Source organism: Podarcis filfolensis (assembly GCF_964270895.1).
Source record: "Podarcis filfolensis genome assembly, chromosome: Z".
NCBI classification, from domain to species: domain Eukaryota; kingdom Metazoa; phylum Chordata; class Lepidosauria; order Squamata; family Lacertidae; genus Podarcis; species Podarcis filfolensis.
In genome coordinates, this window is record NC_139617.1 from 40871163 (window position 1) to 40896476 (window position 25314).

Here is a 25314-nt window from a genome sequence, read left to right on the forward strand (position 1 = left end):
GCCACCACAGGGAGAATGAGGTTGCAAAACTGTTGCCAGTCAGTTGGAGCTGGTACAGTGAAAAGGAAAAAATACACAACTGCCTAATGCCATTGCTGGCACAGCTCAGCAGGACTTGGGGTGGGTGATGAATCCAATGCTGCATTCCCCTCTGACCCCATGTAGGATTGTCCAGCAATCCCTGTCACTATAAACCACCCTGAGATCTTCAGATAAAGAATGGTATATAAATGACGATAATGATAATAATACATGTCGTCAGGTAGTGCCTGTTAGCAAAAAGCAATATATAATGGTCTTTCCTCTCATGCACATAAGTATCCCGTTGACAACACAGGGTACAGCTGACCACCCTTGTAGCAACTTATTTCTGAGCTGCCAAATTGACTGTTGCACCTTTGCTTCAATCACATTTGCCAGAATATCTACACACACGGAGAGAGAGATATTAAAGGATGCCAACACACTAAGCATTAAATTATTATGCTATTTTTTAAAAAACAATAATAAATTTAACTATGCACGATGCTCCCACCCACCCACATCACCAAACCCAGCACATGTAATATAGGGGTGTACAAAATGAACTATTCAGCCCACCCCAGTTAAAAGCAAGTGTTAAGGAGAGATTACTGCTGTACCAAATAATCAAGGATTCAACAACACTATCTTGCTCTTACCTTAAAGAAAAAACTAACTCCTGACTTCTGATCAATTTCACCAGTCAGGTATGTGGAGTCGTCTTGGCTTTCAGCTTCTCCTCCTTCATCTGGGGCTTTTAAATCAGACAGGTCTACTTCAATAAGGCTACCTTTGCTTCTCGTGGACTCCTCTGTTGGGATGTTCTCTTTCCCTGAGCTATCACAAGAAGCACAGCTAATGTCTTCTATGTTACTATTAACATCTTTGAGAGCCTCAGAGAGGATATTTGTGTCTTTGGAAGTGGACAGGGTAAATCCTGCTCGCTGTTTCTCTCTAGTGCTGTCCAGGTCAAAATTATTTTCGACAGTAGCTTCAGTCGGGGTCTTGGATGAATTGTTTGATGAAAACTGCCTTAAGTGTGGCGAGGTGTCAGTGCTAGGAGTCAGGGTTTTGATGCGCATCATGGCTTGCTGACGCTCCTTACCCTCTTTCAGTTCAGATGGTCTCCCCGAGTGAGGACTCCGACCTTGACTGAGACATGGTGGCTTAGGGAGACTACTCATGTCAGTAGGAGACAGAGGTTCGACAAAATGAACTGGTGCCTTTATCTTTTGGTCCTGAGAGACGCCTCTCAGTGACGATACTGTTGGCTGTTTCATGAGAAGCTCTTGTTGCCGAGAAATCTTCAGGATATCTTGCCGGAGGGCACTGATCATTTCATTTAGTTTCTCAATGGGGAGATCACATTCAGCAGATTCGATGTTCTCTTCTAGAAGTGCAGCAGAAATCATTTTGCTTTTCTCTATTTCATGTATAGTGGGTTCTTTTGGATTGTTTTCCTCAACAAAAGCAACAGTTTCTTGGGCCTTTACTTTGGGCACTTCAAGAGAATCAAGAGTCTCTTCATCCCCTTCCTCTTTCATGAAGATGGACTCAGATTCAGAGTTCAAAGTAGCATCCACGCCTTCCCCATTGTGTCTTGAATACTCCTTCGTGAAGTGCTCTGGCTTAAGTGGCTGAGAGACTTCAGCCCCTTTCCCTTTCTTCACCACACCCAAAAATGCTGCCTTGCCCAGTTTTAACCGCTGCCTGGCCGACAACACCTCCTTCTTCTTCTTCTGAGCCTCTATCACTCTCCGTTTCTCCTCCAGCTGCATATGAAGCTGCACCAGTTCAGAAGCCAGCAGGTTAACATTATCTTTGTTCTGCCTGTTGGGGCTTTGCTCCCTCTTCTGCTTCCATGTGGTTAACAGGGCTGGACAACACTCTGATCCATCTGGTGTGGTCTTCTGTGAGCTGCTTGTGCTGGATTTTGTTTCATAGTTGTTCAATCTCTGAAACTTCCGTTCAGCAAAGTTAGTCATTCTGGCACTCCCACTGGTCACGGATGAGCTGCTTATCTGAGAAACAGTACTTAGGCATGGACTTGAACGTCCACTGGCATCATCTTTATCTTCATGTTCCTTAACCTTCATGTCTTCTTGCAGCTTTGCTGATTCCTCTTCTCCTATATACTTGGCAATTATTGGATGATCGTCTGACACTAAATCTTGTTCGACTTCCTCCATATCCAGAATGTCTGAATCAGAATCTTGCCTGATCATTGTCCATGAGGTGTCTGCAATGCGAGAATTTGGACTTTTCATGTAGCCAACATTTGTACTGCAAGCCAAATCCTCATGTGCTTTGGTGGAGGACTGTTCTAGAGATAAAGTATCTAAGCTACTAATTGCCTGGGGATGGAAGGGCTCTCCTCTGACTTCTGAGTGCACTGACGGATCTGCCATGCTAGAACCAGCAACTGCTGATAATTCAGAACCAGAAGTTGCAACAAAAGTTCTGCTGGGGATGTGATCTGCATGATTATTATTGGCTTTCTTACGGACTAAAGCCATGGGCCCCTCACTCACTCTCTTTGATACAAAGCCTCTCTTCTTTCCTTCCCCACATTCATCCTCCTTATTGATTGATTGTTTTTCCTTTGCTGGTCGCAGAATAGCAGGCATTAAAGGCTCAAGGAAAAAGCTATCTGTCTTGCTTTTGGAGGCTTCACTTTGTGATTTCTGAGCCCATGCAGTTGCAACTTGACTAGGTGATCTAGCTGGCACACTCTGAAGTTCCAGGTTGCCATGGTTCAGTGTAGCATCTGGGCAGATTACTGCGATCAATTCTTCATCCTCATCCTCATCCTCTATTTCTACATTGTTCAGCAAACTTTTCCCATCGCTTTTCACTGGTGCAGACTGAGGCTGCTGTTTTGGAGTAATGTTGACAATGTTTGATGCTAGGCTGTCCTTGCTGATTGACCGAGCCAAGCTAATGCTATCACCAGAACTGGGGTCTGCATCACTGCTTGCAGCATAATGAAGTGCGAATGGTGTTGGCTGAGAAACAGGTCTAGAAGTAACAAAATGTCCATTAGAACTGATAAGGGTGCTTTAGCAGAAATTGCCCATCTAGCTATGGAATTCACATGAATTTGTGTAATTCATTGAATTTTGGCCTTCATAGGAAGCAGAAATTCAAGGAAAAGAATCAGAGCTGACTATTTCTAAAGACATTCATTATCATAATATGCTAATATCCAAAGAACTTCTTTACACATTGGTATTCAAATAGATACAATCCAACCATTATTTGAGGCAGGACATTATTATTTCCATTTTACAGACTGGAAAGAAGATGCTATGCACTTCCCCATCACAGAAACCAAGGCACAAAACTCTTTCATGACCAGGTTCAACACCTAACCACTGGATCAACAGTAGATTGCTGCATTTTTATCAGGCCATAATACTACGCTATCTGCATGAACACTATTATCAACATTTTTACCAATAAAGTCATACCACATGTCAACAGCATGCAAAGATATTAAGGTGCCTTTCCCATACAATATCATCCAGTATATATTACCTTTGCTTCTTCTCTGGCCATGCAAGGATTGACTCCCGTGGCTGCCCATCTACTTTTGTCAATGAATTAGAACGATGCCGTTGATCTACAAATATATATATAGATATATATAAAGGATGTTGGACAACTTTTCAAACACTCTTGATTTTAATTATTTTACACTTTTACATTATTATTACAGAATGTCCTCTTAACAAGATTTCACCATTAGAGGGCAGTATAAAACTGCTGTCATATATAGCATAGCTCAAAATTGTTGCACTATTATGACAAGTACACATGTTTTTAAGCCTAGATATTGTGAGTTGCTGATTGGCATTGAAAACTCATTAATCTAAGTGGAACTCAATTCCAAATAACCATGCTTAGGACTGAAGCCTCAGTAGTAGTTGGTAGGGGGAATTCTTGATATAAAATGGCCAAGTACAGCTGCAGCCAGAGTTTCTCTACCTTATACATATGAATAGTATGAGTAGAACTGTGAAGGTCAGAAGATTGTTCCACATCAGCCCAAGCAACACCACAAAAGGCATTCACTATCAAAGTTATTTTCTCTGCAAATGGTGCTCAGATTAACCAAAACTGCTCATCCTTCCCCTACCAAAATACTCACAGCAACATCCAACAATCTAGAGCAACAGCTTCAAAAGTTTGTTGTAACCACAAGGTACCCTGTCTGGCTTGGGAGAAGGAATAGAGTTCTCAATGATTGAATCACACGGGTGGGAGAGGAAGGAAAGGAAACGTAAGTCAGGGCCCACTACTATCCCCACCTCTTTCCTTTCTCACAAGTGAGATTAAACTAGCCACACTATTGCCTGACCCAGCTGCAGTTCCAGAGACTCAGAGACCTGGTGGGGCAAACTCAGTTGCAGTGTGTTCTTAATCCTAACCCTGATCTTTCAGTAATAGGAGCTTTCTATTGTCAACTTCAGAGGGACCAAATACCCAAAACTGTGTTCTGTGCTGTGGCTATTACTTTTGCATCAAGTTGTTCACAAGCAGGGGTGCCAACTTGAATAAATTATTGGGGGGTCCAGGTAAGCCCCACCTTGCATAACTGATCACATGATGTGGTGCAAGTACACCATTTGAATAGAAATGCCCATCAACTATGGGGGGGCCAAAGCCCCCTCAGCCCCTAGGAGTTGGCTCCTATGTTCACAAGAGAAATAGGTGCCTACCTGAACTGTCCTCCCCCTGCAGGGACTTCTGTTGTTTTTGTCTCAAAGGCAGCAATGGATGGGATGGGCTGAAGGCAGGGTTTCCTTTTCCGCTATTGTTAAAACACATACACACACACACACACACACAATTAATGAGAGGTTTTTTTGCAAGAGAAAAAACAAAACAATAGGAAAAACACACATTACTACACAACACCCATCATCCCCCCCGCCCACAAATGCCAAAACAAAGTAAAAAAATTAAGCCAGTCAACAAGAGTGACTCACAACACAAAATTGTACCAGCTATCTGAAATTAAGAGGCTATGCTTAAGCCAATGAACTACATTCTTAAAAGGAAACCATATTTAAAAGGGAAAAAAAAACAGAAGGAAAAGAAGGAAGGAAGGAGTAAAGAGAAGGGTGAATAATGAGACTTAAGTCTCAAGAGCCCTTTACAGAACTTAATTACATCCCGACTAGGAAGATTCAAGTTACTGAAACTTTAAAGCTGTCTTACTGTACATAATGTGTTACTGAATAACTAATAGTTAATGTAGGAGACATTTGAAATTTACATTAAGAAGCTTTCCGTTTACATGGATGGTTAAAAGGACCCCATGAAAGCTAGAAAGAAGCCCATAAATGACAGAACAGACTCAGTCGCAGAAAATGGTATCTTTTTCATACTGGATGTGCGATTAGCTTACAGATTTTTGCAAAAGGTTCCCACCACAACCAGTGCCTGAACAGACTGAGAATTGTACTTCCTTATTTCTTACATTTCTTGCTCTTGAATACATTCCTTTATTATTATTTTTACCAAATGTGTATCTCTTAAGACTCTGCCTAAAACTCAACTAGAGTTGCTTCTTCAGACACGCATGCTCTTAAGAACCATATTAAAGATGCTGCACTGGGAGGTTGCAACAGTTGCCCCTCTTTAATCTTATACAGAGCTTTGGAGGGGAAGGAGAGAAGGGGGCTGAAGCACCAATGCACAGGAGAGGGAAAGAGATTGACTCTGACCACCATAGCTTCTCACAGCAGGGGACTAAAAGAGCCAGGAGACTCTCAGCCACAGAAGAGACTTGGGTTTATAAGCAGCACAATCAAGATTCGGCCATCCAACCAGAACTGAGTTACATTTTCCATCACAAGCAATGTATCGTGTATCAGTGGCTTTCAAGTACTTTCTCACCAAGTTTATTCATGCAAGTGGGAGGGACCTAATGCAGAACAAAGAAAATGTTGCTGCCTTCAGTATCCCAAAAGTCTACAGACCAAACTGAAAGACAACGGAGGCCTCATAGTATGTTTTCATTTCCAAGATATAAGGATCCTTCAGTAAGCCTGTGTACCTCGCCCAAACCAAATAATATAACCTGTGGAGCAAAGTCCACACAACTGCCTAATATGAATTGTTGGAAGAAGGAGGGAATTAGTCTGCTGGACACAATTAAAGGTAACACTAGTAATAGGCTGTAGCTCCCAAACTGGTAAGGAAAGCAAGACTGAATGTAGAGATAGAAAGACAGACTTACAGATACTCAAATTCTTCAGGATGCAGGGAATACCTGTTGCAAGACTCCAAAGGGAGCTGAACTGGGAGTTGTACATCAGGTGAACTGGAAGCAGCTGGATTCACCATGAAACTGCGTTTCGTTGCGTTGGAAATAGGAACAGGCAGGCGGCTACTCTTCTGCTGCAACATTGTTTTTGCTGCACATTCATTTACAGTGTTAGTGTTGCCTTAAAAATGAGCTACCACCAATCAAGAGCCCTAACAGGCACTCTCAAAGTAAGATTTTATGAAATTTCTTGCCATTGCAAATCATCAGTATCATAATCCAATAAACTCAGATAAGAATATATAAAATTCACAGTAATCAGATATGTTTTGAACAGCAAATTGGCAGAATGCCTATTAATAATGATTCTGAAACTTTTTAACAAATTTACCTGCACTGTTTTAACATTCCCAAAGCATAGTGGCAGTCCAGAAGTGGAGGCAGCCAGTGATTGCAAAAGGATAGGAGATGAGCGATGGGTATAACAAATGAAGGATGGGAAAGGACCATAAAAATAGAGTGCTTCCATGAGACAAGGATAAGGAGCCAATTTTGGGGGCTATTGAAGACTACAGAATAGAACGATTAAGGAGTGCAGAAGGTGACATACATCCAGCCCATGGAGCACAATGCCAGTCATAACAAAATAAAATGTTCTTGTGCAATTTTCATCCATTTCTGCAGGACCTGCACAGGGCTGTCTCTTAATGAATGGTGCCCCGTGTTAATTTATGGGCAGGACAATGCCACTTTGATTTCCTGCATCAGACCTCAATATATTTTAACCAAGTGCCAAGAGTTTCCAGACACCCACTGCCACCAAGTACTGGACCAAGTGTAGGGGTGGGGGAACACTTAACAAGCTGGACTCACTGCATACTAGGTAGGGTAAGCTCGTATTTTGCCTACACTTTAAAAAAGAACTAAGCTCTAGTCTGGAGGAATAAAAAATACACTCATCTAGCAACTCTCTGTGCACCCACTGGAAGACCTAAGCTTCTGATAATCAAGCCTGGAGACGCATAGGAATGCCACACAGGCTAACAAAAAAGTGCTTTGATATAAAACGTTCTAGCCACATTAGTGAAATTGCCTTCTGTAATCTTCATAGAACTCTAACCCGATGGTTGCTATTAATTTGATTCTGAATTGATTCTAGAATGTATTTTAATTAATTGACTGCGCTATTTTATGTACACTGTGCTATTTTTACCTGTTGTTAGCCGCTCTGAGCCCAGCTTTGGCCGGGGAGGGCAGGATACAAATAAAATGTTGTTGTTATTGTTGTTGTTACTATTATTATTATTGCTACAGAAGTTCAAAATATCTCACCATCTTTTACTTCTTGGAGGTCCCTGGGCTGCACGAAGTCTGGCTTAACATTCTCAAACCACCAGAATAATTCAGCAATGAAGACCATCATGTTGGGCTAGAAAAAGGATTTTAACATTAATAAACTATCTACATGTCTTTTAAAATTTGGGTGAATCCCTCCATGCCTTACCTTTAGGACCAAAGGTGCATACAGCATGTCCTCCAGTGTGAGGTAAAAACATTTGCTAAGATATTCATTTGAGAATTCCCGAAGCAGCTGGATGTTATAGATACTGTCAGCAATCGATGTTACCTCTTTTAGGCAGATCTCTAACCAATGATAAAAGCATCAAGGATCAGTGTCACAAGGAAGCCCAATGGATTAACCCTCAGCTCATGCAGTTATCATGTAGGAAAAAACAGTCCACACTTTTCCCAACAGTGCTTTGCTTCAGCCTATAAGTCAAACTACAGGAGCGGTATTCAAAGACAGCACAGGAACTGTGCAGCTCCAAGTCCCAACAGCACACTAGGGGCAGCCTTTGCCAACCTGGTGCCCTGCAGATGTTCTGTACTAAAACTTCCATAAGCCCTAGCCAGCATGGAGGACACTGGGTTAGCAAAGGCTGCACTAGGGATACTGAGACCAGTTTGTATCAGCATGGAGATATTCTCAGCCAGGAAAGATAAAATGAGTATCATGGGCATGAGAGAGGGGAAAGTGACAAGTTAGAACATGTATAAGGGTGGTAGTTTCTGGATACAACGTGCCCATACTTAGATGTAAGAAATGTGATTCACCATACATTATACATATTCAACCTGGGCTCTTCCTAATGAATGCCACTTCTCTAATCCCTTTGCATCAATCTCTTGGGTTGATATAGATCAGTATTGCATGGAGAACAAGCCTAGAATACACATCACAACTCCCCAAAGGTGGTAACTTGGAAGCAACAACCTTGTTTGAGAAGCAGCAGTGGCACTGCCATCCTTGTTTACATGCCATCATAGATACACATAATAAGCAAAAAGGACAGTTGACCAGGGGTTTGAGCCAACCAAAGTGAAGGATTTTTGTCTAGTTAGTTTCAGATATATTTTTCAAAATGTGCTCCCACTGCAAACAGTAGGACTAAAAGTTATTGGATCATTTAAATTAGATTATAATGAATAACGCAATTAGATTTGTATAAAGCTATTTTGGTAAATCCGTAACATTCTACTCAGACATTATTTAAAACTAGGTCACTTAGAATTTCTTATCCACGTACCATCTAGCTTCATATGTTCAGGACAATAATAATGTATCACAGCCAATAAAGCAGCCCCATCACTGCAGTCCTTCATCAAATCTTCAAGCAATGGAAAAAATGGTAACTGCCTATTTGAAAGGTGATCTCGGCGATAACGTACCTAATAGAGGAAGGCAGAATTTGTCACTGTAGCAAAGCTACTTGTCTTGTCATAATTACAGTATGAAGCAGTGATGTTATGATTGCCATTCCTCAGCTTGATACTTCTCATAATTCATCGCTGATCTTGTGATCTGATATTCTATTGCACTGGTCGGCTGACCATAATAAATAGTCTACAAACTACAAACTCAATTCCTTGAGGCATTTTTAGTTGGTTAAACTGTACCTAATTTGAAATAGTGATACCAACCCACCAATCCTAGAGAAACAGTGAAGCAAAGATTAAGTCTGGTAGACCCAAAGTTTTGTAAGCTGAATTACAAATAAATCCAACAGGCAACCTGAAAAACAATTGGTACTTGTATTACAAGGCTCTTCTTGTCAGACTCCATTCCACTACCGGCATGCACTAATTTTATGTAATGAGTTGTTGGCATAAACAGATATCATCTGTTCTTTGGTTCTTCTGTGCTCCAAATCAATAATTGCTTTAGCACACAATAGTCTTTGACAGTGTATCAAGAGTACTCTGCTAGTGAGTAAAATTACTTGCAAGTTTAATAAGCAAAGCAGCACCTCAGTAAGTTCCCACTTCAGTAGCAGGGATTTCAATATATTAACTAAAGCCTAAGGCTACTGCATAATATAGCATAAAACAGATCCAACTGAAGTTGTTACCAGTCTAACAGAAAGCATTTTCACTTATTGTGCTATAATCCTAATATCCAATAGATTGCATGGAGACTGTATTAAGCTAATAAATCACACAATAAATAGTATTTGACTAAATACCTTTCAGTTCTATACCACTACAGTATAGTAAAAATATTTCATTATTTTTATCTAAACTATATTACACAATACACAATATTGCTAGCTAGCTACTTAAGGCCGTATCTATGTATGAAACGTGTATATATTTGAGGAAAGCATAGGCTGAGAAATTATTTCTGCAAACAAGTATTACTTGGTTACAAGTTCCAAAGACAGGGAAAAAGCAATGCAACAAAATTAGTTTTGAATTATTCAGTTCAGTTTAATTTAAAGTTTTCCCAGCAGGATAATCAAAGCTTTGTCAAATATCAATATTAGTATTATACAAAAAAGATGCAAAAGAAAGGTATATCATACTAAATGAGCAAGGGCCATATAAGATGTGTTGAATTAAAAGAGATTTATAAATACAAGATGCAAGTTGCTTTTCCCCCAGCCTGAAGCTCTCCATAAATATGTAATGCAATGTGAATCATACTGTACCACACGAGCATATTCCACTGGTTCCAGCATGCAGTGCGATAGGGCATGCATCAGATCAGGCTTACGCAAAAAATAGCAAGATACAAGATGGTAATCAGAATCATATAATAAATTCAAGCAAGTTGACACCCATTAAGTAGTGAATATGATTATTCAAATCAAGCAGATTACTTTACATAGTAAGGTGATCTGGTTAGTTTAAAGCATACTTCCCACCTTCATCTCCCCACTGCCTAAGCAATACCAGAAGGATGACTTCAAAGCAAACTAAGTGTTACTAAATTGAAAACCTTGGTTTTGAGCGATATCTAGCATTGCCTTCATTCTAAGCTAAATCCTACACAATTTTAGAAACTATTACAAGCTAGGGACATTTTCTCTCACTTAAAGACTTTCTGCGGTATCCAATAAATGCTTAGGATGGCATCTGCTGTCCATGCACCAGGAGCTCTGGCACAATGATGACAGCAAGGAATGTTATGCTAGTATCGCAAGAGCATGCCAGTGCAACTTGAATACGATCAAGGGCATTTGGCTACTAGCTTTGAACTGGTTAGCATAAAATCAATAATATCCATATGGTTTCAGGACTGCAGCAATAGTTATTCATTTATTTCAGAAAAAATTACATAGCTTAAAACAAAAAATCCCTCAATGTGGTTCACAAAAAGAATTTACAGAATGTAAGACCCATTTAACAGCTTTTTCCCCTAATTACTATTTCAATGATCACAGTCAAAAAGGGCAAAGCAATACTTGATATAGCTTAATATTCCATCACCAACACTGCCCACAACCAGACTCTCCTGAGCATTTAAAGACAACTGCAGGGGCAAATCCAGAGCCTTCCCTTAGCTGATTAATTACATAATCAGAACAACAAATGAATCAAGTTACATGCCTCTAGAACCAAAATAAGAATGCATCATATCCATAGGACTGCAGAACAGAAAATACTGAAGATTTTGTTTTGTTTTGTTAAAGTACTAAGCATCTATACCTTTGAGACAAAATATTAATAGTAATGGAATCAAGTGGCTATGATGTGCATGAGCACAAGAAATAAAATTTGCATTGTATAGGAAACATTTTAACAGCACCCTGCCTAAAGCTCAAATGTGGAAGTCAATCCTCACAACCAGTGCTTTTTTCTGGGGGGACGCAGGGGTACGCATACCCCCAAACATTTTGTGAATCTACGTTTGGCCTCATTGAGGGGCAGTATTTCAATATGAGTAGGAAAATGAGAGTACTCCTAAACATTTTTTTTTAGAAAAAAAAGCACTGCTTACAACCCGTTTTCTAAGACATACAAGCACCAAATTACTTTAAACTGACCAGCTTCACCTTAGCACTGCATAAAAGGAGTTTTCTGAACAGGAGAACAGTAACACACAATCAGTAGATTGTTCCTAATGTTTGAATGATTCCCTTGCTTCTCCAAATTAAGATTTTGAATCCCCAAAATTCTTAAATGCTGTATAGTGATGAGTATGCTGTACATACAGTATGTTGGCTCATGTAATGGAATCTACATTTTTTTAATATAAAAAAATCCTTAAGCAGAGAGTATATTGTAAGTTGTGAAAGCAGCATTTTAAATGGAAGCGAACACCAATAAAAGAATTACTAAAAGCCATGGTTTTGCAGATGACAACTGTCACATAGAATTAATTCACTTACAGGTACTAATTTCCAATACCATTTGGAAGGAGACTGCTCAGGAAGCAGGGAAGGGAATGTGGGAACAGGAGAGGAACATCAGCAGAGCAAGTTATAAGCAATACTTAAATGCACCCAATCCACAGACACTTTCATATTATGGTAGGTTCTTGAAATAGTAGTAGGCAAATACTTGAGCCAACAGTATCCTCAGAAGGAAATGCTAGCATCGAATTAAGAAGTCTCATAGGCAGTTATTTAAATGCTTCCTTCTGCAATAAAGGATACTGATAGAGTTTTTTGCTCCGCACCAGTTAACATCATTACAGCAGTATTTAGTGCTACTTAGCTCAGTGCAGTTTGGCCAAAACATTCACAACAAATCAGACCAACTTTGAAGTTATTTATATTTGAGGAAAAACTTCCATTCCCCAGTAATGAAAGTGTAGCATTTATTAACAATTTTTAGTGCATTGAAATAATTAAAGGGAGAAAAGAGGGGAAGAGTTGCACATGTAACACTGATAATTCTTTTGACTATTTAGCACATGCTTTATTAGTACTTGAAAGGGTTCCTGAATTTCTTCAAATCAATGTGTACAGCAAATATGATCCTGAATAACTTCACAATAAATGCTGAAATATGTTACATTATAAATATTATGAAAATACAGCATTGACATTTTAAGAGATGAGTAAAATGCAGGGTACAGACAACTATTCTAATCCAAAATACCAGAGCAGCCTCCAAATGCACAGGCTTCCTCATTGACTTTGAAATCAAGGAACATCTGGGCACACATGGGAAAAGCACAAGCATTTGGAAGCTCAGTACACACATTGACCTGCAGTTATCACAAAGAATGCAGGGAAAGGAAACCAGAAGCATTACACACAGTACAGAATTCTATGTAAATGAAGTGCAAGACAGCTTACAACCGCTTACTTGGTAAGCCATCCTACAATGGCTTACTTGGCAGCTGAAAAGTAATACAATCTACTTCCAAGTAATATACATGTGAATAAACTAAAATCCATGATTCATCTAAAGTGTCTTTTACCTTTTGGTGACCTGGGCTTTCCAGTAAATGCTGTTTTAGTTTGACCTCTTTTTCTGTTATCTCTCTCATTTTCAGGTTCACCTAAAAATAGGGGAAAAGATAATGACAATTACATACCTTTCCCAAAAAATATTTGTACTGCTTCAGTTCAACTGCCGTTTGCCTTATCAGTCTTCTATGCTTCTGAACTCAAACCAGAGGAGGAACAGAGGCCACCCATAAAAGTATTTCACATGCTGATGATCAAAATGGTACTGCACTCAGTTTTTCCTTGCATTATCTTAAGGCTCTAGGTGCTAACAAACAGTAGAAAACATTTCTGCTTTCTAGAACATATTACAGACACCCAAGTTAAGGCAGGTATCAGGAATTCCAGCTTCAGGGATTTGTCCAGTCAGTTCTCTCCCACACTGTGCTTGTTTCATTTTTCAATGTCTTCCTATTTTTTTCTAGACTCTCCCCTCTCCCAACCAACTATTCTCCAAAGAGATGGCACTGCAAATGACTCACAGCCAACAGTCTAAGAATTTAAGAACCCTGCACTAGTTTAGATCAAAGGCCCATCTATTCCAGCATTCTGTTCTCACGGGGGCCAATGAGATGCCTACTGGCAGCTGCAAGGACCTGAGCACAACAGCAATTCCCAGCAACTGGCATGCAGAAGCATACTGCCTGACACTGGAGGTAGTACATAGCTATCATGAAGGATAAGGTTAATATCCTTTTAAAGTTCTCAACCTCAATGCACACATCCTCCACATCTTGATTTCTACACTATCAGTGCAAAATGGGCACAATCCAGCTGAAGTGAGGCACCTTTAGTGTGAAAAAAGTCCTCTACACAAAAGCTATGTTTAGACTTAAATAAAGACCCCAACTGATTTACTTCACATGTATGACTTCCAACCTATTTTAAAAATTAAGGCCAATCTCTGGTTTCATATATAATCATTTTCAAAAATAACAGTTTTAAAATTAATTTTGAGAAGTGGATTTTCACACTGGGTTGGCACAATAAAGCAGAGTAGCTGTGTGAGCCAACCTGTGTCTGAACAATGAGTAACTTTTATTGGAGTCCTCATAAATAAAGCCTCCCACATTGGATAATTTTATTAAAGTCCCCCAAAATCATGTTTGGTAGCAAGCAGATCCTTTTCACTATATTAAACAATAAAGATTGAGTGGATATGAGTGGGTAGAGGTGCTTTCTCCATCTCTCATAATACTAGAACATGGGAAAGTCAAGAACGACAGAGGGAAATACTTCACTTGGTACGTATCTAAACTGCTGAATTTTCTGCCACAATATGTGATGTGATGACCGACACCAATTTACAAAGCTTTCAAACAAGAGAAGCCTTTTCCTCCAAGAATTTGTCTATCATGGACTACTAGTCATGGTGGCTGTGTGCTACCACCAAGATATCCTGTAAATCAGTTGTAAGGGAACAACAGTGGGAGAAGACTATTGTCTTTGTGCCCTCCTTGTAGGTTTCTTGGAGACCTCTGGTTAGCCATTGTGGGAAACAGGAAACTGGACTAACTAGGGATACCTTTGGTCTTATCCAGTAGGGCTGCTCTTATGTCATTATGGTCAAATGAAGAAAAAGCACTGTTTTATTAATTTAGACTCTTTTAATATAAAATATGTTTATGCTGATTACTCATTGTTTGATGGGGGGGGGATAACTTTTACTAATAGTGCAATGACTACTGAATACCATTTCCCTACAGGAAATGTATGCAATAGAGTTCAAATCTACTCACATCTAAAGATGCTGTTTTACACCATTGTTTTTTACCTTATTAATCCAGAATATCATTGCATCCTCCAGATCATAGGGCAATTCCTTTGAGGCACTAAATGTAGAAAAACATTTGACACTTGCAACCACTTTCTCAATGCTGATCATTTCCACAGTGTAGGCCATCATGAGGGCATCAATCATTGCCATGTGAGGACTCTAAGGAACAAATAAGGACATGCTTCATTCAAATATATTTGAAGAAAGCAGGGGATATTTATTTTTTTAAGTTGGCTAATTAAAACAGGCTACAATTGAGGAAGCTAAGGTGAAAAACTCTGAAGGACAGAATGGGTACTACGGCAAAGAAAAGTTAAGCTTTCTTTTCTTAAGCTAACCATTTTGATTGGCGCACAGCTGAGATCCAATTCAGACACAGGTGTATCATCGCTCTCCATGACGTAAATCCCTTTCCGAGACAGAGCCTGGATGACCGACTGGTGTCCCTGCAGAGCAGCCACCTGATCCCCTTTCAGAATGAGGCTGCAGACACGGCAGTAGAGCTCGCTGGACAGCAACAGCTTGATGACAGGTGGTTTAATATGTTCTTCCTCATACTGATCTATATAAAATGGGTCCTTCAGTTCATCTGGGATGTTATCTGAAAGAAAAGAAGAATGAGGTCTAACAAGGGGGTTCATTATAAGCAATACAAAAAGCTCATTGAGAACAGAGGCAAAACACACGCACACACAGTCAGAAGCAAACTACTTTCTGGCATTTAAGAATATCAGAGAACATAGATGAGCAACTTACTTTAGTAGGTGCAAAAAAATATTTCTTTCCCAACACATCCCTTTCTGTGACCTTGGGTGAACCGGCTCTACTACCCTCAGTCATCCAATACCTCAATGTGACCACCTCCCCCATTTCCTTTAACTTCCTCCACAAAATACTTTTCTTTTTCCATTAAGTCCTTTTTGTAACCAAGCAAAAGTACATGAAATTGAAGTAATCACATATCATTGCCTCCATTTATCCCCTTCCTCTGCTTTCCCTGTGTCGATTTCAGATTGTAAGTCCACTGAAGCAATGCCTTGTTGCAACTTTTCTTTGTAAAGCACTATGTGTGTAGCCAGCACTATATAAATAATAATCTATAATGGTTAGCAGAACATACATCAGATTATTTCTGGTCATCTTGAACCTCTCAGAACCACAGAACACCTCATCAAGAAAGAGTAGGTGCATTTGCTAAGGTACCTTGTGAGACCACAATGGTTGCCTGAAAGAGGTTGGAAAAAGAGAAAGGGCAACCCAAACAGACTTATGATAGGACTAATAATCTGTGCTAAACTTTTAGGTTGCTTTCGGCCATCTAAACAAGCACACAACATGGCAGCAGTGCTGGGCATTTTGTGTGCCTGGACCATTTGTGTATCTAAAAGCAACCTAACCTGAAACCGTAGCTAATAGTATATCGATATTATTCTTTTTTTAACAGTTTAAATGCTTTACAGATTGACAAATTCAAATAATAAACTTTATTGCACTATGATAACTTGATATCTAAAATGTACATTTAAAACACTAACATCTTTTAAATTAGCATACTGCTAATGACACCAGAGATACTCACTGAAAGTTTGCAGAAGTTTATCAATAGCTTTGACATGCACACAACCTTTTTAATTTGATGTAACAGAGAGTGCTTCCAGAGAGGGGCTTAATTTGCAACTAAGTTGCTGAGACATTGCAAACAGGACATTGGCAGCAAGGGTTTTTCCACTTACTGGATTTTCTCTGGAAAGGGTAAATCCGGATTAATGGAGGTGTGGGGAGTGTGTGTACAGTACTCATATTTTGATGGGGAAGTTAGAAGAAACCTACATGCATGAGGAACACCAATCCAAATAATACATACGCACCAGGAAGCTCTCTAAACACACTTAACTGGAAGCAGGTTCCATTGAACTCAGCAGAATTTATTTCTAAGTAAAGGCTTGATGTGAACTAGCAGACCTCAACCACTTTACAATGTCTTCAAAATGTTTTATTTCTATCATACACTAATCTTCAAGCCACCAAGAGCAACACACCATTTGCGTTTTTTGCATGTTTATTAGACTATCACTATGTTATATATTTCTGCCTCACTAGATCAGAACAATAGAATCTGACCATTTGAGGCCTCAGGAGTAGTATATATAGTTTTTATATACTGCGCTCTTGCAAAATATCAAGGCAGTATACATAAAAAACATGTAAAAGCAACACGAAACAGTTACAGCAACTAGCACAGCATTCTAAGAATTGGTGCTATACGATTCCACTTAGCTATACAGCTCAGCAACCTTGTAGCCATGTTCTGCACTAACTGCAGCTCTTATTCTAGCACTCCCCTGCTCTCTGCTGGTAAAGGTAATCAGCAACCAAGGCTTTGTTGATGCCATAACCAGGCCCAGACTGAAATTGTTTCAGATAATCTATTTCATCCATGAACATCTGCAATTAACCAGCCACTACCATCTCAATTACCTTGTGCCTCAAAAGGGATATTCACAACTGGGCAGTACTTCTCAAAACACCTCAGGTTCACATCTCCAAGATGGAGGTCAGAGAGAGAAAGGAGAATCCAGCACGTCTTTCCTGTAACACTTGGGAATGACATGCTGGATTCCAGACTGATGGTGTCAAGCACAATGAGTCACTCTGAAGACAAGTCTCTGGAAGGGCAAAAAATGAGCTCCTCACAGGTGTTGGGTGCCATGATGATGAAGTTTGATGATGAACTTGTAGAGAGCAGTCTTGCCAAATCATCCAGCCAGGCCAAGAACTCCAGTGGGGTGGAGCCAGGGCACTACTCTGCCAATGAGCCTTCTTCCAGTGACAAGAAGAAGGTGTCCAAATCTGCACGTCACTCCAAGCCCAGCTCCAAATCCCAGCATCACCAAGCAGATGATGAAGAAGTGCAAGCAGCCTTTGAAGGTCACCAAGGATTTGGGCCACTGGAAACCCACTGATCTTGCTGTTGATCAGCATTGTGTTTTAGACCATGACTTGACCTCTTTGCACTTGGGGGTTCAACTGCTGTTTTAATCTGCAGGAGATCCAGAAGAGGTGGCATGCTCTGCTCTATAACCCTGTGATTTCAAAGCTGTCTTGACAGGCCATGCAGCAGTTGCATCCAGAAGCCATAGTCTCTATGCAGTGTAAATTGCTCTTCAGTAAAGCAGTGGAGCCAACCCACCATGGATACCCAGAGGTTTTCTACCCCTCCTGCACTGCCAAGATTCTACCGACACACTGGAAACTAATGAAGCAGTACTACCTCTTGGGAACATTGCAGCCACTGCCCAAAGGGGATCAGGTGCTCAACTGTCTGATGCCAAATACATGATAGATGACAGCAAACTAAATGATATCTGAGATGAGGTGTTGGAGCATGAGCTGACCAAGGCAGACTGGAGACAGAAGCATGAACTCCAGCAGCTGGAGCAAGAGCTGCATAAGTGGCAGGTGCTTGTGGACAGTATAACAGGAATGACTTCCCCTGATTTTGATAACCAGACATTGGCTGTGTTGCGTGAAAGGGTGGTGCATTATCTTAGGCACTCCTGGGGGATCACACTTGGCAGAGCCATGGAAGATCACACTTGGCAGAGCCACCAAAGACAATCAGATTGGTGTGGATCTAGCACTGCAGGGGCCAGCCTCAAAAATATCCCACAAGCAAGGCATCATCAAGCTGAAAAACAATGGTGACTTTTTCCTGGCAAATGAAGACCAGCGACCCATTTACGTGGATGGGCACCCTGTGTTTTGTGGCAGCAAATGGAAACTCAGAATTAACTTGATGGTGAAGATTGCTAGCTTGCGGCTTGTCTTCCTCATCAGCCAACACCTGACTGTACTTACTAAGGCAGAGGATGCCCAAACTGCCCATCTCTGAGGCCTGGTTCAAATCAAAGGCACCAGTGGGCCTGTGTTTGGCTTTTCACACCCCACTCCTTTTGCCAGCAGAGACCACCAAGCTTTCTGATGACGACGATGCAGCTTCAAAGATCCTACACTTTCCTAGGCTAGGACTGAAACTTATTGGGGGCCTTTCTTTTGCAGAGGAGGAGGAGCTCTGCTTCATCAATCAGCAGATCTATGTATGACAAAAAGAGCCAAGCCTTAAACTAGCACCTTGATTGCGTGGTGTGTGGCTAGGCTTGTGCAGCTATTGTGCTTGATTCTCTTTGGAACAGAGTGACAAAAACTTTTATGGAGGATTAAGGGCTAGGGAGTGTGTGTCAAATGAGCTAATAAAATAGTTGCTAATCTTTTTTTTAACCCACCTCAGGGTCCAGGTAAGGCCTCTTAAGGAGGGAGCACAGCACTACCTCTTTCAAAATGGTAGGCATTGCTCCCTCCCACAATGAGCATCCAGTCAATCCCTCTTAATTAGCTCTTACAAACCATGATAAACAAAGAGCCAAATGACATGTGGTAAGCCTAATCCACTACCAAGTGTCCTGTCCACATTATCAGGCTGTAAAAGCTCAATCTTCAGAACAAGGCAGAGATTTCAGGAGAAGTGCTCATCTTTCTCTTGCCAAGGATACCTCTAGTCCAATTATGCTTTCACCCACTGAGCACAGCACTTTACTGCATAAAGTAGTTTATCATTCCACTAGTCCAGAAAATGATAAAGCCTATCTGACTGATCTGGGCTTTGATCAGAATTCAGCAGCTTTCTGTTATTACTTCTTCTAGAGCTACTATTTGCAGTTCCAGAGCACACATTCCAGAACATGCTTCATGTCTTTCAATAGCCATTGACATTCCAAGAATCCCAGCACTAATGACCTTCTGAAGGTACATGTATGCACACCCAATGACCCCTTGAGGGTCACAAGCCCAGCTGAATATCCTAGGGTTTTCCCCAGGATACCATATTTCACATATACAGACATAATTTATATTATCATTACCCTGAAGGGAAATGACACACCATTACCAAACAGACAGATTATGCCCTAGAGAGTTGTAGTGGAACAGGAAATAATTACTATATGCTTCCATAAAGTCCAAAATGCAGGCAAAGACTACAAGTGCTTCTAGATGGAGGTTTACTCTGAAAATCATGGAGGGAATGACTACTGCTGATTGAAATGTCAGAGTCAGATCTAACAAGATTGATACCAGTTATGGAAACCACAGGAGGGGAGAGTGTTCTTGTGCTCAAATCCTGCTTGCTGGTTTCCCTCAGGCATCTGTTCAGTCACTGTGAGAGAAGGATCCTGAACTAAATGGGCTATTGGCCTGATCCAGCAGGATCTTCTTACGCTGCTGGCATAATCCACAAGCTGTATTGCTGAAAATTTCTGACCAAAATTTCTTTATGAGAGACTCACCACCTCCAAGTCTACCAATGCAGGGCTCATTCAAGAATAGGAAGCTGCTGCTTGAGGACCTTTTATACATTTTTTTCATCCTTCTCAGATTATTTTTATTAGTGTTCAGTTGCTATAAGCTTCCCAGGAATAAGTACAATGCAAAAGCACCAGTGAGTTACATTTGTTTTCAGAAACTGCTATGTACATAAAACTATTAGCTTCTTAGTTTCACCCAGTTCTCATGAAAGTACTACAACAACTATGCAAGACAATATCCATACTATTCCAAAATCCCAAGGAAGTTGCAGTTTTGAGTTTTAGGAATTCTAGTTACGGTACTAAAACTTTGTTTCAAGTCACATATTTTTTGTTACTCCTACCAACAGATTTCAAAAGTAGTTTTCAGCATTAACAAAGATTTGTAAAGTTTTCAAATCTATTCAGTTGTTTTATAAACAAGAAAAATAAAATGATAGTGTATAGCCTGAAAAAGATGGGAAGTACCTAATCAATATTACAAGTTTTCCTGTGTCTGTGCAAAATCAGCAACCTACACTACTACCTAGTATTACCTGACCACTCAGCTCAATAGCTATTATTTTAAAATATTGTCTGATTAGTAATAATGCTTTGTGTTGTAATTGTATGTTTTAAACTGTGATAAAATATAATGCTATGTTTCATTTTGAGTTGCCTAGAATGCTTGCTATCAGGTAGAATGATGGCACATAAATGTTTTAAATAAGCACTAACAGTGTAGTTGTAACCTTATCTACTCAGAAGTAATTCAACGGGGCTTTCTCCTAGATAAGTGGAGTTAGGATTGCATCTTAAAAAAATAGTTCTCCATGCAAGAGATGTAACAATCCAAATGTACTAATAGATTAGTTTACGTTTCACACAAAATTGAAGAGAAGCCATGTGGTAATGAACGAAGCACAACTCTACACAGGGCTTGAGGGGGGCAGTGAGTGGCTGGAAATATAAAGTTAAGCTGTGGGACAGAAAGTCACCTGAGCTTTATGAAGCCCTGATATAGCAGATTAATTTATCTAGTCCATATTGTCCATATTATGCATTATTCACATGGTCAGGGTACTACCTCATTTTACCACATTAGTAAAGGAAATGAGCCTCAGGAAGTTACTTGATTTTATTTTATTTTAAGCTTGAAAATAGTTTCCATTATTACAGTTTTGCTTCTCAAACTATGAGCAGCATCCCATGTAAAAATACAAATACAAAACAAGACTGCAGACGAAACACATATCAATAGGAGTGTCTCAATCTGAGTATCTTGATGTTACATTCTTTTTTTAAAAAAAAATAAATTATTAAAGATTTTTTAAAATTATAAAAAAGAAAAAAATAGAAAAAAAGACAAAACACAAAAATGGAAAGAAAAAATACATCCATCATTCTCAAGTTTTTAACTTTCATTACCTTCTTTCTTTGACCTCCTCCTCCTCCCCTTTCTTGTATCCTGGTTAATAATTATCACAGCAAATCCTATCCATAGTTCATAATATTTTGTCCTTACATTATCTTGATCTATTTTCATCTTGTCTTATAGCAAACCTTAAAACTTAGAACTTAAATCTTATTTTTACCGACTTCTCATAACCATACCATTAACCTAATTCTTTAAACATTTTTACTAGAACCAAGTAGTTCCCCTTCAACATTTTTCTAGCATTCATCAATTATTTTAAAGCAGTCCTAATGATAAAAGAAAAACAAGTAAAACAATCCAATCTTCATCCAGTGTCCCTTCCTCCTGGTTCTGGATTTTGTCAGTCCTTTTTGTCCCATTTATCTAGCGCATTAACCTGGTGTCCTTATATCCGAGGCCCTCAAGTCTCTTCCCTTCCGCGACTCTTCTTCATATTTTCCTTCCACTCGTAGGAACTCCAGCTTAGTAATATTTTTGACCCTTTTCAACAAAACAGCCCCATTTCCATAGTCCAGACTAAACTCCATGTGATATTTAAACACCTGTTTCAGATTCCCTCCAAAATTAAAAGCCCCCACAGCTCCAAACATCTGACGACCCATTACCAGACTCAGAAAGTCCAAACATCCCGGCATGGGAGGGTCATTCCAACCCATCATTTCCAAACCAAACCTAACTTTATCTTTCCACATCTGGTTTTTTCCAAATTCATTTATCGAATCCAGAGGCTCATGATCCTGCAGGGCCGCAGCTCCCTCCATTTCTGACACCCAGGGTTCAGCAATATCCTCTTCTCTCATCTGTGCTGTCATGGCACACGCCTGTTTTAGTTCCTGGGTAGGCTCCATGTAGTTTCCTACTGCCTGTTCAAAATTTCTGGTCGCATTAGTCATCAAGTCCGTCTTCTGGCTTAGCTGATCCAATAGGGCATTTATTTTACAGAAAGCACCCAACAGAGCTTTTGAAAACATTGTCCTGCAAGGTCACGAGTCCTTTCCCACGATTGTAATCTGTAACAGCTGCAAGCTCCTGAAGTTGGTTACAATTTCACAGTCTCCCTCTAGGGGGGCAACTTGTTTATTCTTTCTTTTAAGAACAATAGCAACAAAGTGTTTTTTTTTAAATATTCAGACAATATTTGTTCCTTTAAAATGCAAAAGGAAACAATGGAGTCACTATGTTACTTTTATTTTAACTATCTGTCAAAAACATTTGTCTCTGGTCAATGAGCTTCAAATGTCAGTCCTGACACTCCGCTCCAGGATCAGGACGGTGGAAAGTTACTTTACTTTAAACTCACTTCTGCAAGTTTAAACAATCCAAAAAGAGATCCCCCTTCTTCTCCTGCTACCGAGGGGGGGGGGGTTCCACGATTTTAAATGATGAAAGCCAATCCTTTAAAAGTGATTTTCTATGCTCCAGTTACGTTGTCTTTGCTTTATTCTGACTACAATGAAACGGAAGGCTGACTTCCTGTTTAGACCTTCCCGTTTCAGTACCAAATTGAAGTAAATTTTAAGTCCAATTCCTCTCTGCTGGCCAATCCTTATTTAAAGTCCAATTGTTCGAGTTTTAAGTACTCACGGGTGATTCTTTAGATGCCAAATTGTCCCAGGAAAAAGGCAGCGCTCTCCGGCAACGGCTATGCAGCTTCGCTCCACGGAAAAAGCAGTAGACTCACAGCACCGCGCCACTTCCCCCCTCTTCGCTTCGGAGCCCGTTTATGGGTTCCTTTGCGGGTTGGGGGGGCGCTAAAGGTGCCCGCCGAGTCCCATGGTCACAGGCTTCATCCGCCTGTGATTTTTTAAAGGGTCCCCGCTTCGCCATAGCGGAAGAGACCCGTTTCGCGCGGAGCTGGTCCCTCCGGTTCAGAGGGAGTCCGCCATTGCCGATGGCGCCACCCCGGAAGTTTTGATGTTACATTCAAATAACAGAACAAAGTCCAAAAATGCTGATCACATTATGACTGAATGATGCATCAGAATAATACATTCTTCCCTTTCCCCAACACTGTGGCAGCTGGCTGACTGGACCCGGCCTCTGGGACAGGAGCCGCGGGGTGGCAGTGAGAGTAGCCTTCCCCACACAGCCATGCAGAGGTGGCTCACCTTCCTTAGGCCAGCTTGGAAGACAGCTGGCCGGCAGCATTGGAGAAGGGGAAGAAGAGGGAGGGTGGAAGCTTCACCTGACAGAGAGAGAATAGGAGAAGGAGAAGGTGGCAACAGCAGTATCACTCCTGCTGCTGCCTTGTGCAACGAGAGGGTCACAGGGTTATTTGGAGTCAGGCCTACACTGAACTGCAGAAGCTGTGGGAGCTGTTTAGGAAGTTGGAGCAGCAGAACAAGCAGCTCCGCATTTGCAGTGTCGGTGGGGCTCCAGGCAGCAACCCCAATCTATAGCAGCAGGGTCAGGCACCTGCACACCATCGGCTGCGCCTCTTGTCATGGCTGTTGGCACCTCCACTGTCACCTTTGCTGCTGCTCTCCGCTGCCACCAGGAGCAGCCCACTAATTCTGGGGCTCGAGAGTCACTGCCTTGGCCCCAACAAAATTGGGCCCAGGTGGCCTCCACTGAATGAGAAAAAAAGGAAGAGGAAGTTGTTGGCACTGCAAATGTTTCAGCAGCAAGGGAGCTGTGAAGAGTGCCAGCCTTCTGAAGGAAGGGGAGCCACTGAAGCCCAATGAGCTGGAACGGCAGCACCAAAAGGCATGCATCTTCTAGTGCCCTAATACCCCACCAACCAGGTGAATCGCAGGACAGGGCAGCAGTGAAAGAGCCATGTCTTTTGGTGCCATGTCAGCCAGGTTGTTAGGCGCCAAACAATGGCACCTGGACATCTCCACTGCCTCACAAAAGGCTGGTTGCCAGTCACAAAATGTGATTGGCTCCTGGCTAATTACGAATGCTGGTTCCCTTGAATTAGAAACAAGCAGCATGAAAATGTTTTTCCCAGAAACAAGCCTAAGGGCAAGTGCAAGCAAGTTTTTTGCATCCAAATAATGGCATCTTATTCTAATTGCAATTACACAGAAAGTCAATGTTCCAGGTGAGCACAGATATCTATGTTTGCTCCTTAGTAGTTCCTCATATCATGCACATTGGAGATAATGTAATACTGTACATTGGTTTGGATAATAAGCTGAAAGCTACCAGTCTCAAGTTCCAATCTTACCTCTTAGGCAAATCTTAGGCAAATCTCAGCTATCAGTAGATGAAGCCACAAGATGGCCTTTTAAAACCAATCTATTTTCAGCCAAGAAGTACCGTATTTTTCACCCTATAGGACGCACCGTCCCATAAGGCGCACCTAGGTTTTTTTTGGGGGGGAATAAAGGGGGGGAAATTTCCCCCCCCCAGGCGTGGGGCTGGGGCGGGGGAAACCCGAGCTTTCCCCGACCCCAGCCCCCAGAACAGGCAACTCTCCGCAAGCCGCGGGAGCCCAGCGCCGGGCTCCTGCGCCTTGCGGAGAGCTGCGCAAAGTCTAGGCGCGCTGAGCTCAGCGCGCCCAGCCTTCGGCATGCAGGCAACTCTCCGCAAGCCGTGGGAGCCCGGCGCGGGCTCCCATGGCTTGCGGGGATCAGCGCGAAGCCTGGAGAGCAAGAGGGGTCGGTACGCACTGACCCCTCTTGCTCTCCAGGCTTCAGCGAAAGCCTGCATTCGCCCCATAGGATGCACACACATTTCCCCTTCATTTTTGGAGGGGAAAAAGTGCGTCCTATGGGGCG

The 25314-nt window shown here is 41.1% G+C and overlaps 1 protein-coding gene and 1 pseudogene across 7 annotated transcripts in view; one reads left to right on the plus strand and one right to left on the minus strand.

The window, feature by feature from the left end:
* CAMSAP1 (calmodulin regulated spectrin associated protein 1) overlaps positions 1-25314 on the minus strand; it is a 45049-nt gene that overhangs the window by 9303 nt on the left and 10432 nt on the right. For 3 of the 6 annotated variants that reach the window (XM_083597146.1, XM_083597147.1, XM_083597143.1), the window contains exons 3-12: positions 15151-15413; positions 14810-14971; positions 13008-13088; positions 8884-9025; positions 7800-7939; positions 7628-7724; positions 6302-6446; positions 4743-4834; positions 3559-3643; positions 681-3039 (exon numbers count right to left, since the gene is read on the minus strand). In XM_083597146.1, coding sequence (XP_083453272.1) covers positions 681-3039; positions 3559-3643; positions 4743-4834; positions 6302-6446; positions 7628-7724; positions 7800-7939; positions 8884-9025; positions 13008-13088; positions 14810-14971; positions 15151-15413 — 3566 coding nt within the window. Of the gene's footprint in view, positions 1-680; positions 3040-3558; positions 3644-4742; positions 4835-6268; positions 6447-7627; positions 7725-7799; positions 7940-8883; positions 9026-11967; positions 12001-13007; positions 13089-14809; positions 14972-15150; positions 15414-25314 lie in introns of all 6 variants that reach the window. The other 3 variants (XM_083597144.1, XM_083597145.1, XM_083597142.1) reach the window with 2 other exon arrangements.
* On the plus strand, positions 17307-18716 carry LOC310754876 (microspherule protein 1-like; annotated as a pseudogene). Its single transcript has one exon. The product of its transcript is annotated as a microspherule protein 1-like (transcript).